The sequence below is a fragment of the Oncorhynchus kisutch genome, linkage group LG13 (assembly GCF_002021735.2).
Source record: "Oncorhynchus kisutch isolate 150728-3 linkage group LG13, Okis_V2, whole genome shotgun sequence".
In the NCBI taxonomy this organism is placed as follows: Eukaryota; Metazoa; Chordata; class Actinopteri; order Salmoniformes; family Salmonidae; genus Oncorhynchus; species Oncorhynchus kisutch.
Window position 1 is genome coordinate 49,307,359 of NC_034186.2, and position 12,897 is coordinate 49,320,255.

Here is a 12,897-nt window from a genome sequence, read left to right on the forward strand (position 1 = left end):
GTATCAGGTCACGTGGTCAGGAAACAATCCTGGCCCTAGTCATATTGATAATTTGTTTTTGACTGAGATGGTTGATGTGATGGTTTTCCCTCTTTGTCCCATAGGGCCCAAACAGGAGACAGTGTATGACTTCTGGAGGATGGTGTGGCAGGAGAACTGCTTCAGCATCGTCATGATCACTAAACTGGTAGAGATAGGCAGGGTGAGTCTCACACTCACACAGTGCAAAGGGGGACACAATAACATTTTCTCTGTACTGTATGCAGGTCCCTTGCTATTTGCTCAGACAGTCATAAGAGTAATTGAAACACCAGCAGAATGTAAATGCTATAGTCTTTGTCCTGTTATTTTCTTCTGAATAGTGGTTAGGATGACAAAATGTTTCTATCAATATCAGTACATCAACGTTGCTGTTCCCTCTTAGCAGCTGTACTCCATAATCGATACATTAGCTCTGGATTGTTCGTCAGCTGAATAAAAAAAACATCTAACCTAAATAAAAAGTTACAAAAATCCTTTGTGCCTTAATGGAAAACATTAGTGGTGGCCCAGTTTTAGATATTATGTTCCCCCTCATTAAAGACTATTATAGTTACCTCCTCTATCTATGGAAGAACGGGTTGATTTTGTTGGAGCTGAATTTAAGTATAATTGTTCTGTGTCTTCTTCCTTACATTTATTTCATGCTGAGCAGTAGGTGACATAATTCTCCAACAAGTAACACTGCTTGGTCAAACACATGCAAAACACATTTCTGTGACTATCCTTGTATGCGTATTTGATCAAATGTCATTTGTCTCTGTTGACCAGGTCAAATGCTGTAAATACTGGCCTGATGACAGTGAGATGTATGGAGACATCAAGATTACACTGCTGAAGCTGGACACACTTTCAGAGTACACAATTCGTACTTTTGCCTTGGAGAGGGTAAGTCCAACCATGCTGTACCTGCACATTTTTGACATTGAGTCAGTCTACATCGATGACGTATCACATGGATTTTACTTGTACAGGACAAATCCCAGCTATTATTAAGTATCGTTCCCTCATTCTTTTCTTATTTGGGTTTCTTATGGCTTCACTGCTCAAATACTGCTCAAATATACCATGATGGCATTGTTTCTTCATCCAGTGTTTCCAGGCAGTATTTTATAATATAGAGTCTGTGATGTTTATCAGTCCAACTGAACAGAACCAGCAGTCAATCTGTCTCAATTATGAGGTGCTTCTGTTGTGAAGGCATCCTATTCAGAGAACATGGCTCCACAGAGGCCTCTTTGACTCCTCTTTCTGATAAAGGCACTTGGCGGACATATAGCACCCTGTCTCTGACTAAAGAGGGGTGATAGTAGGAAATAATACTCTGGCTCTATGGCTCTTTCCTCTCCTTTGTTACTGAGTTGGCCCCTGTACCAGTCTCATTCCCAATGCTCATAAACATTGCAGAGACCGCAGCAGTTGGCATACACTGACTTGAGTAGACATTGTCTTATTCCCTGACGATGCATAAATACGATTTAGAGAGATTAGAATAAACAACAGCTCCTGATGTACAGACCGATGTGACTCAGAGACGATGACCATCGAGGGCCCTCTGATTAAATATGCCTGCAGTGAGAGGATTTAATAACTCAAGCTACTTACCCCCCCCCCCCCACACCGCTGATGCTTTGCTGCTTCTACAATGACAGCACCTGAACTTGAAGTGTTAATTTCTCTCAGTAGACCATCCTGTCAATCAACGCCAGGGTCTTTCCATGGAGCGGCTCAGAGCAACTCTGCGGAGTGACAGTGGCACAAACACAGAATTATCGTTTCACTGTTGCCGCCACTCTCTGTGGAAGCACCACTGTACGATTATGGAGTACAGCTGCTAAGATGGAACTGCAAAGTTCTCGCACACACTTTTTCAGTTGTGCCCACAAATTTTCTATAGGATTGAGGTCAGGGCTTTGTGATGGCCATTCCAATACCTTGACATTGTGTCCTTAAGCCATTTTTCCACAACTCTGGAAGTATGCCTGGGGTCATTGTATCTTAACCGCCATCGATAAGAAACATTACTGTGCAGCCGTATTCATTGATCTGGCCAAGGCTTTCGACTCTGTCAATCACCATATCCTCATCGGCAGACTCGACAGCCTTGGTTTCTCAAATGATTGCCTCGCCTGGTTCACCAACTACTTCTCTGATAGAGTTCAGTGTGTCAAATCGGAGGGTCTGCTGTCCGGACCTCTGGCAGTCTCTATGGGGGTGCCACAGGGTTCAATTCTTGGACCGACTCTCTTCTCTGTATACATCAATGAGGTCGCTCTTGCTGCTGGTGAGTCCCTGATCCACCTCTACGCAGACGACACCATTCTGTATACTTCCGGCCCTTCTTTGGACACTGTGTTAACAACCCTCCAGGCAAGCTTCAATGCCATACAACTCTCCTTCCGTGGCCTCCAATTGCTCTTAAATACAAGTAAAACTAAATGCATGCTCTTCAACCGATCGCTACCTGCACCTACCCGCCTGTCCAACATCACTACTCTGGACGGCTCTGACTTAGAATACGTGGACAACTACAAATACTTAGGTGTCTGGTTAGACTGTAAACTCTCCTTCCAGACCCATATCAAACATCTCCAATCCAAAGTTAAATCTAGAATTGGCTTCCTATTTCGCAACAAAGCATCCTTCACTCATGCTGCCAAACATACCCTTGTAAAACTGACCATCCTACCAATCCTCGACTTTGGCGATGTCATTTACAAAATAGCCTCCAATACCCTACTCAACAAATTGGATGCAGTCTATCACAGTGCAATCCGTTTTATCACCAAAGCCCCATATACTACCCACCATTGCGACCTGTACGCTCTCGTTGGCTGGCCCTCGCTTCATACTCGTCGCCAAACCCACTGGCTCCATGTCATCTACAAGACCCTGCTAGGTAAAGTCCCCCCTTATCTCAGCTCGCTGGTCACCATAGCATCTCCCACCTGTAGCACACGCTCCAGCAGGTATATCTCTCTAGTCACCCCCAAAACCAATTCTTTCTTTGGCCGCCTCTCCTTCCAGTTCTCTGCTGCCAATGACTGGAACGAACTACAAAAATCTCTGAAACTGGAAACACTTATCTCCCTCACTAGCTTTAAGCACCAACTGTCAGAGCAGCTCACAGATTACTGCACCTGTACATAGCCCACCTATAATTTAGCCCAAACAACTACCTCTTTCCCAACTGTATTTAATTTTAAATGTATTTATTTATTTTGCTGCTTTGCACCCCATTATTTTTTATTTCTACTTTGCACATTCTTCCATTGCAAAACTACCATTCCAGTATTTTATTTGCTATATTGTACTTACTTTGCCATCATGGCCTTTTTTGCCTTTACCTCCCTTCTCACCTCATTTGCTCACATTGTATATAGACTTGTTTATACTGCATTATTGACTGTATGTTTGTTTTTACTCCATGTGTAACTCTGTGTCGTTTTATCTGTCGAACTGCTTTGCTTTATCTTGGCCAGGTCGCAATTGTAAATGAGAACTTGTTCTCAACTTGCCTACCTGGTTAAATAAAGGTAAAATAAAAAAATAAAAAATAAATAAAAATTGTCCATTGGAAGACCAATTTATGACCAAGCTTTAACTTCCCGACTGATGTCTTGAGATGTTGCTTCAAGATATCCACATAATTTTTGTTCCTCATGAGCCATCTAATTTGTGAAGTGCACCAGTCCTTCCTGCAGCAAAGCACCCCCACAACATGATGCTGCCACCCCCGTGCTTCATGGTTGAGATGGTGTTCTTCGGCTTGCAAGCATCCCCGGCCAAACAGTTCTATTTTTGTTTCGTCAGACCAGAGGACATTTCTCCAAAAAGTATGATCTTTGTCCCCATGTGCAGTTGCAAACTGTAGTCTGGCTTTTTTGTGGCGGTTTTGGAGTAGTTTATACTTACGTACTATTGTTTGGTACCTTCAGGCATTTGAAAATTGCTCCCAAGGATGAACCAGACTTGTGGAGGTCTACAATTTTCTTTTTGAGGTCTTGGCTGATTTATTTTGATATTCCCATGATGTCAAGCAAAGAGGCAATGAGTTTGAAGGTAGGCCTTGAAATACATCCAAATACATCCAAATACACCTCCAATTGACTCAAATGATGTCAAATAGCCTATCAGAAGCTTCTAAAGCCATAAAAATCATTTTCTGGAATTTTCCAAGCTGTTTAAAGGGACAGTCAACTTAGTGTATGTAAACGTCTGACCCACTGGAATTGTGATACAGTGAATTATAAATATAAGAAATAATCTGTCTGTAAACAATTGTTGGAAAAATGACTTGTGTCATGCACAAAGTACATGTCCTAACCGACTTGCCGAAAGTATAGTTTGTTAACAAGACATTTGTGAAGTGGTTGAAAAACAAATTTTAATGACTCCAACCTAAGTGTATGTAAACTTCCGACCTCAACTGTAAATAACATGAGCATATCTACAGTGCCTTGCGAAAGTATTCGGCCCCCTTGAACTTTGCGACCTTTTGCCACATTTCAGGCTTCAAACATAAAGATATAAAACTGGATTTTTTTGTGAAGAATCAACAAGTGGGACACAATCATGAAGTGGAATGACATTTATTGGATATTTCAAACTTTTTTAACAAATCAAAAACAGAAAAATTGGGCGTGCAAAATTATTCAGCCCCCTTAAGTTAATACTTTGTAGCGCCACCTTTTGCTGCGATTACAGCTGTAAGTCGCTTGGGGTATGTCTCTATCAGTTTTGCACATCGAGAGACTGAAATGTTTTCCCATTCCTCCTTGCAAAACAGCTCGAGCTCAGTGAGGTTGGATGGAGACCGTTTGTGAACAGCAGTTTTCAGTTCTTTCCACAGATTCTCGATTGGATTCAGGTCTGGACTTTGACTTGGCCATTCTAACACCTGGATATGTTTATTCATCATTCCATTGTAGATTTTGCTTTATGTTTTGGATCATTGTCTTGTTGGAAGACAAATCTCCGTCCCAGTCTCAGGTATTTTGCAGACTCCATCAGGTTTTCTTCCAGAATGGTCCTGTATATTTGGCTCCATCCATCTTCCCATCAATTTTAACCATCCTCCCTGTCCCTGCTGAAGAAAAGCAGGCCCAAACCATGATGCTGCCACCACCATGTTTGACAGTGGGGATGTTGTGTTCAGGGTGATGAGCTGTGTTGCTTTTACGCCAAACATAACGTTTTGCATTGTTGCCAAAAAGTTCAATTTTGGTTTCATCTGACCAGAGCACCTTCTTCCACATGTTTGGTGTGTCTCCCAGGTGGCTTGTGGCAAACTTTAAACAACACTTTTTATGGATATCTTTAAGAAATGGCTTTCTTCTTGCCACTCTTCCATAAAGGCCAGATTTGTGCAATATACGACTGATTGTTGTCCTATGGACAGAGTCTCCCACCTCAGCTGTAGATCATCCAGAGTGATCATGGGCCTCCTGGCTGCATCTCTGATCAGTCTTCTCCTTGTATGAGCTGAAAGTTTAGAGGGACAGCCAGGTCTTGGTAGATTTGCAGTGGTCTGATACTCCTTCCATTTCAATATTATCGCTTGCACAGTGCTCCTTGGGATGTTTAAAGCTTGGGAAATCTTTTTGTATACAAATCCGGCTTTAAACTTCTTCACAACAGTATCTAGGACCTGCCTGGTGTGTTCCTTGTTCTTCATGATGCTCTCTGCACTTTTAACGGACCTCTGAGAGGTGCAGGTGCATTTATACGGAGACTTGATTACACACAGGTGGATTGTATTTATCATCATTAGTCATTTAGGTCAACATTGGATCATTCAGAGATCCTCACTGAACTTCTGGAGAGAGTTTGCTGCACTGAAAGTAAAGGGGCTGAATAATTTTGCACGCCCATTTTTCAGTTTTTGATTTGTTAAAAAAGTTTGAAATATCCAATAAATGTCATTCCACTTCATGATTGTGTCCCACTTGTTGTTGATTCTTCACAAAAAAATACAGTTTAATATCTTTATGTTTGAGGCTTGAAATGTGGCAAAAGGTCGCAAAGTTCAAGGGGGCCGAATACTTTCGCAAGGCACTGTAGATATGCTCATGTTATTTACAGTTGAGGTCGGAAGTTTACATACACTTAGGTTGGAGTCATTAAAATTTTGGGGTTTAAAGCGTTTGTGATTCAGAGTGATATGTTTTCCGGGTGATTTAAATGGACTGGCTTTCATCAAGCTCCCCACTAAAGAAAAAGCTTCAATCTGTAACCAGTGCCTGTAACCTGGTTCAGGTTATCCGTCAATCTACCAGGGTAGTTACAAACAGCACAGAAATTAAATCATCAACATGTATTGATCATGTCTTTACTAATGCTGCAGAAATTTGGTTTAAAGCGGTATCCAAATCCATATTGGCACTCCAATATGTCCCATAAACATCACAATTGGTCATTTTGTTCGATTAATTCCGTCCATATATATCCAAAATGTCAATTTATTTGGCGCGTTTGATCCAGAAAAAAACAGCTTCCAAATTGCGCAACGTCACTACAAAATATTTCAAAAGTTGCCTGTAAACTTTGCCAAAACATTTCAAACTACTTTTGTAATACAACATTAGGTATTTTTATACATTAATAATCGATCAAATTGAAGACGGGTCTATCTGTGTTCAATACAGGAAGACAACAAACCAAGCAACGTTTCAAGTCTCAACAGTGTTACGCAGTTCCTAGATGGCCGTACTTCTTCATTGCACAAATGCATAACCTCAACCAAATTCCAAAGACTAGTGACATCCAGTGGAAGCGGTAGGAACTGAAAACAAGTTTCTAAGAAATACAGTTTCCCAATGAGAAATCACTGAACAGACAGAGACCTAAAAAAAAACAATTTGAATGGTTAGTCCTCGTGGTTTAGCCTGCTACATAAGTTCTGTTATACTCACAGCCATGATTCAAACAGTTTTAGAAACTTCATAGTGTTTTCTATCCAAATCTACTAATGATATGCATATCTTATATTCTTGGCATGAGTAGCAGAAAGTTGAAATTGGGCACGCTATTTATCCAAAAGTGAAAATGCTGCCCCCTATACATTAAGAAGGAAAATGCTAACTCCGCTCTTGAATCAGATGGCTCATTCATTACAAAACCGTTTTAATTGGCAAACTTAGGCATGACATGCCAGCAACAAACGCTGACACTACAGAAGTATCGCTGACCAAACTATGAAAGACAAGCATTGTAATTTTGAATTCCGTAAAGTGAATGTTGAAGAGGTTAAATAATGATTTTTCTATCAACAATGACAAGCCACTGGGTTCTGACAACTCGGATGGAAAATTAATGTAGAAAATAGCGGACGATATTGGCACTCATGTTTGCCGTATTTTCAATTCAACCCTAATAGAAAGTGTGTGCCCCCAATCCTGGAGGGAAGCAAAAGTAATTCCGCTACCAAAGAATAGTAAATCCCCCTTTACTGGTTCAAATAGCCGACCAATCAGCCAATCAGCCTTAGCAAACATTTAGAAAAAAATGGTGTTTGACCAGATACAATGCTATTTTACAGTAAACAAATTGACAAGGGGAAAGGGGGATATCTAGTCAGTTGTACAACAGAATGCATTCAACTGAAAACTGTGTTCCGCATTTAACCCAACCCTTCTGAATCAGAGAGGTGCAGGCGGCTGCCATAATCAACATTCATGTCTTCGGCACCCAGGGAACAGTCGGTTAACTGCCTTGCTCAGTGGCAGAACAACATATGTTTACCTTGTCAGCTCGGCGATTCAATCCAGCAACCTTTCAGTTCCTGGCCCAACAGTCTAACCACTAGAATACCAGACTTTCAGCATGCTTATCGGGAAGGATATTCAACAAGCACAGCACTTACACGAATGGCTGATGATTGATTAAACCTCAACTAAATCTTGTAATACATTCTGTGGAAATTGAGTATGTGGAGATGACTAAACTGCTTGGAGTAACCCTGGATTGTAAACTGCCATGGTCAAACATATTGATACAACAGTAGTTAAGATGGGGAGAAGTCTGTCCATAATGAAGCGCTGCTCTACCTTCTTTACAGGACTACTGTTCAGTCGTGTGGTCAGATACCACAAAAAGGGACTTGCTCAGAACAGGGCAGCGCGGCTAGCCCTCGGATGTACCCAGAGTAACATCAATAATATACATGTCAATCTGTCCCGGCTCAACGTGGAGGAGAGATTAACTTCCTCACTACTTGCATGTTGAATGCGCCAAGCTGTCTGTTTGAACTACTGGCACACAGCTCGCACACCCATGCATACCCCACAAGGCATTCCACAAGTGGTCTCTTCACAGTCCCCAAGTCCAGAACAGACTATGGGAGGCACACAGTACTACATAGAGCCATGACGACATGGAAAACTATTCCACATCTAGTAACTGAATCAAGCAGTAGAATTTGATTTAAAAATAAATAAACATGTACCTTATGGAACAGTGGGGACTGTGAAGCAACATAAACACAGACACATGCACACACACACAATAACATACACACTCTACACACAGGTACTCATGGATTTTGTATTGTAGAAATGTGGTAGTGGTGGAGTATGGGCCTGAGGGCACACAGTGTGTTGTGAAATCTGTGAATGTATTGTAATGTTTTTAAAATTGCCTTTTTTGCTGGACCTCAGCAAGAGTAGCTGCTGCAATGGGGATCCATAATCAATACAAATACAAACCTAAAACGCAAGGCCAAATCTATACTGGAGTTGCTTACAAAGAAGACAGTGAATGTTACAGTTTTGACTTAAATCTACTTGAAAATCTATGGCAAGAACTGAAAATGGTTGTCTAGCAATGATCAACAACCATTTTGACAGAGCTTGTAGAATTTTGAAAATAATTATGGGCAAATTTTGCACAATCCAAGTGTGCAAAGTTATTAGAGACGTACCCAGAAAGACTCACAGCTGTAACCACTGCCAAAGGTGCTTCTACAATGTTTTGACTCATGGGTGTGAATGCTTAGGTAAATTACATGTTTTTGATTTTCAATAAATTTGCTAACATTTATAAAAACATGTTTTCACTTTGTTATTATGGGGTATTGTGTGTAGATGGGTTTGAAAACAAATATTTGCTCCATTTTGAATTCAGGCTGTAATACAACAAAATGTCAAGGGGTATGAATACTTTCTGAAGGAACTGTAACTCATGTAATCTTCTTTTTGTTCTTCTTCTGATGTTGTGTTTCCACAGATGGGCTACTCAGCTAAACACGAGGTGCGTCAGTTCCACTTCACGTCCTGGCCGGAGCATGGGGTTCCCTACCACGCCACAGGCCTGCTGGCCTTCATACGGCGGGTCAAAGCATCCACGCCCCCCGATGCTGGACCTGTGGTCGTCCACTGCAGGTACCAGCCTCCAATCAACGCACATTGCAGTACATCACTTCCTGCTAGCTGTCAATGCTCATGCAACCATTACTACTTTGTGTTTTCAAAGCTTTAAAGCTTAGTCCCAGTGGGCAAAACTGATTGAAATGACACAATTTTAAACAGTTTTACATTCGTTATGAGTCGGACGCTATTTCAACCAGTTTTACCTGCTGTGGCTGATGCCTTGTATAGGGGAATTGCATCCATCCCCAGCCCTGATTATATTATTTTCATGTCACCCAAAGAAAGAGAGAGCCAAGAGTTGCTTTCAACCCTTATCTGAACACTGTTATTACAGTATTGTATGTGAAGGCTTGTCCTAAAGGGTCAAAGGTCAGTGACATGTTGTTCTCCCTGTGTCTCTGTGTCAGTGTGGGGGCGGGCCGCACAGGCTGCTACATCGTGCTGGACGTCATGCTGGACATGGCCGAGTGTGAGGGTGTGGTGGACATCTACAACTGTGTCAAAACCCTCTGCTCACGACGCATTAACATGATCCAGACAGAGGTGAATGAGCTGGCCTACAGTACATTTCAGTGGGGGAAGATAAAATGATTCACACCTCTCTGGTCTCCTTACATCTGTATTTTCTGTATTGTGTTTGGGGAACTCGGAGAGAGTGAGGGGAATATTCTAGCCTAGCTCGTCCACTGGGACTTGTGTATAGGTCGATGGTTTCCGAGATGCGAAGGCTTACATTGTCACAGTGCAAAAGCACGTGGCTTTTCTTTCGTTGATATAGCATATCTTAATCGTATTATGTAAATCCAATATTGGTTTAGCTGTGTATTACATTTGTAGTTATTTGCAGGGGTGCTCTAATGAAATATATACACTGCAAATGTTTATTTATTTAGACATATTTATTCAGTCTCCCACCGCTCTTTGATACACTGTACAATATTATAGCTTATATTTAATTCACATCATGGCAGGTAATGAGATTTCTCTCTCGCCACCCTTCCACACCTCATACTCTTTCTTTGTGATATGGTCCTATGTTATTTATGTTCTAACTCTCCCTGTTCTGTTGTTCTCTCTTTCTTATCTCTCTCCCTCTCGCTTTCTCTAACACCCCCCTTGTCCTCTGTATCATACTTCGCCCACTTTCTTTGTGATATCATCCTATGTTCTTCATGTTCTTACTCTCTCTGTTTTGTTGTTCTCTGTCTTTCTCTCCACCCCTTTTCGTCTCCCCTCTCTCTCTTTCTCTCTCTCCATACACACCTCTCTCTCACCCCTTTCTCTTTATCTACAGGAGCAGTACATATTTATCCATGATGCCATCCTGGAGGCTTGTCTGTGTGGAGAGACGGCAATCTTGGTGAATGAGTTTGCACTCATCTACAAAGACATGCTGCGTTTGGACTCTCAGAGCAACTCCTCCCAGCTACGAGATGAGTTCCAGGTCAGTCACACACTGGAATGAAATAATACATCTTCTGTTTCCTTGTGAAATACTATTTGTTTTCAGTGACTTCACAGAAAAGGTTAAGACAAAACAAACAACACCACGCAACCCCAACCTAGAATACTGAATTGAAGCACTGTTGGATATTTTGACTTTGTTGCTGGTGGACTAGAGGGGATCAGACAGAAGTTGTGTCTGGCCTGAACTTGATGTAACAATGCTGCATGGCTCAGAAGTCCAACACATTGTAGCAGAAAACAGGACAACGTAGACTGATTAACTCAGCATTCTTGGGGTGGCAGGTAGCCTAGTGGTTAGAGCATTGGGCCAGTAACCGAAAGTTTGCTGGATCGAATCCCCGAGCTGACAAGGTAAACATTTGTCGTTCTGCCCCTGAACAAGGCAGTTATCCCACTGTTCCCTGGGAGGCTGTCATTGTAAATAAGTATTTGTTCTTACCTGACTTGCCTAGTTAATTAAAGGTTAAATACAAAAAATCAACAGACACTATGAAAGCTTAACCAAGTTTATTCTTCCCAGAGGGTCAAGACAGCTGCATTAGACAAAAACATTTTCACACAAGCACTTATGCTTAACCCTTCCTCCTAGGCTGAGTCTCCTCCTACACATCTGTACAAACATTGTGTCTTTAGTGCTAGGCAGGCCACTAAGTGATACGGGCTATAAACTTTTATTTCTCCCTTAACCTGTTTGGGCTAGGGGGCAGCATTTTCACATTTTGGATGAAAAGTGTGCCAGAGTAAACTGCCTCCTTCTCAGTCCCAGATGCTAACAAATGCATATTATTAGTAGCATTGGATAGAAAACACTCTGAAGTTTCTAAAACTGATTGAATGATGTCTGTGAGTATAAAGAACTCATACGGCAGGCAAAAACCTGAGAAAAAAATCCAACCAGGAAGTGGGAAATCTGAGGTTTGTAGTTTTTCAACTCATTGAAGATACATTGGAATATTAGTTATGTTTCACTTCCCAAGGCTTCCACGAGATGTCAACGGTATTTAGAACCTGTTTTGAAGATTCCACTCTAACGGAGGGGCTCATAAGGGCTCTTTGACGCTCTCACGTGAAAGGTTCATTTGTACGTTCCACTTCATTTGTACAGACAAAGGAATTGTCCGGTTGGAACATTAATGAAGTTTTATGTTAAAAACATCCTAAAGATTGATTCCATACTTAGTTTGGCATGTTTCTACGGACTGTAACGGAACTTTTTGAGCTTTTCGTCCAACGTTCGGCGCGACCTGAACGCGCTTTTGGATTTGTTTACCAAACGCCCTAACAAAAGAAGTTATTTGGACATAACTGATGGACATTATCGAACAAATCAAACATTTATGGTGGAACTGGGATTCCTGGGAGTGCATTCTGATAAAGATCATCAAAGGTAAGTGAATATTAAAAATTTCTGAGTAATGTTGACTACCCAATATGGCGGGTATCTTTTTGGCTGCTTTGTTGTCTGAAGGCTGTACTCAGATTATCACATGGTTGGCTTTCTCCGCAAAGTTTAAAAAAAATCTGACACAGTGTTGCATTAACCTCTAGCGACGAGCAATCCCGTATCTGGGAGCGTAACCATAGCCTCAAGCGCATTACCATAACGCAACGTTTCCTATTCATGAAAATCGCAAATGAAATGAAATAAATATATTCAAACACAAGCTTAGCCTTTTGTTAACAACACTGTCATCTCAGATTTTCAAAATATGCGTTACAGCCAACACTAGACAAGCATTTGTGTAAGTTTAGCATGGCATAATGCTATGCTAGGCTGTGCTGGCAGCCGGCAACATTTTCACAAAAATAAGAAAAGCAACCAAATTAAATAATTTACCTTTGAAGAACTTCAGATGCTTTCACTCAGGAGACTCCCAGTTAGATAGCAAATGTTCCTTTTTTCCAAAAATAATATTTTTGTAGACGAAAAACGTCACGTTTGTTCATCCTGCTTGGCTGGGAAATCGACAGAAAAATACTTCAACTATAACGCATTAGCATAACGCAACTTTTTCTATTCATG

At 41.3% G+C, this 12,897-nt stretch overlaps 1 protein-coding gene across 2 annotated transcripts in view; it reads left to right on the top strand.

Annotated features, from left to right (window-relative positions):
* Positions 1-12,897, top strand: part of LOC109902241 (receptor-type tyrosine-protein phosphatase U) — a 326,293-nt gene that overhangs the window by 280,732 nt on the left and 32,664 nt on the right. For both annotated transcript variants that reach the window (XM_020498440.2, XM_031786469.1), the window contains 5 exons: positions 105-202; positions 811-927; positions 9,265-9,419; positions 9,815-9,950; positions 10,702-10,851. In XM_020498440.2, coding sequence (XP_020354029.1) covers positions 105-202; positions 811-927; positions 9,265-9,419; positions 9,815-9,950; positions 10,702-10,851 — 656 coding nt within the window. The remainder of the gene's footprint in view (positions 1-104; positions 203-810; positions 928-9,264; positions 9,420-9,814; positions 9,951-10,701; positions 10,852-12,897) is intronic.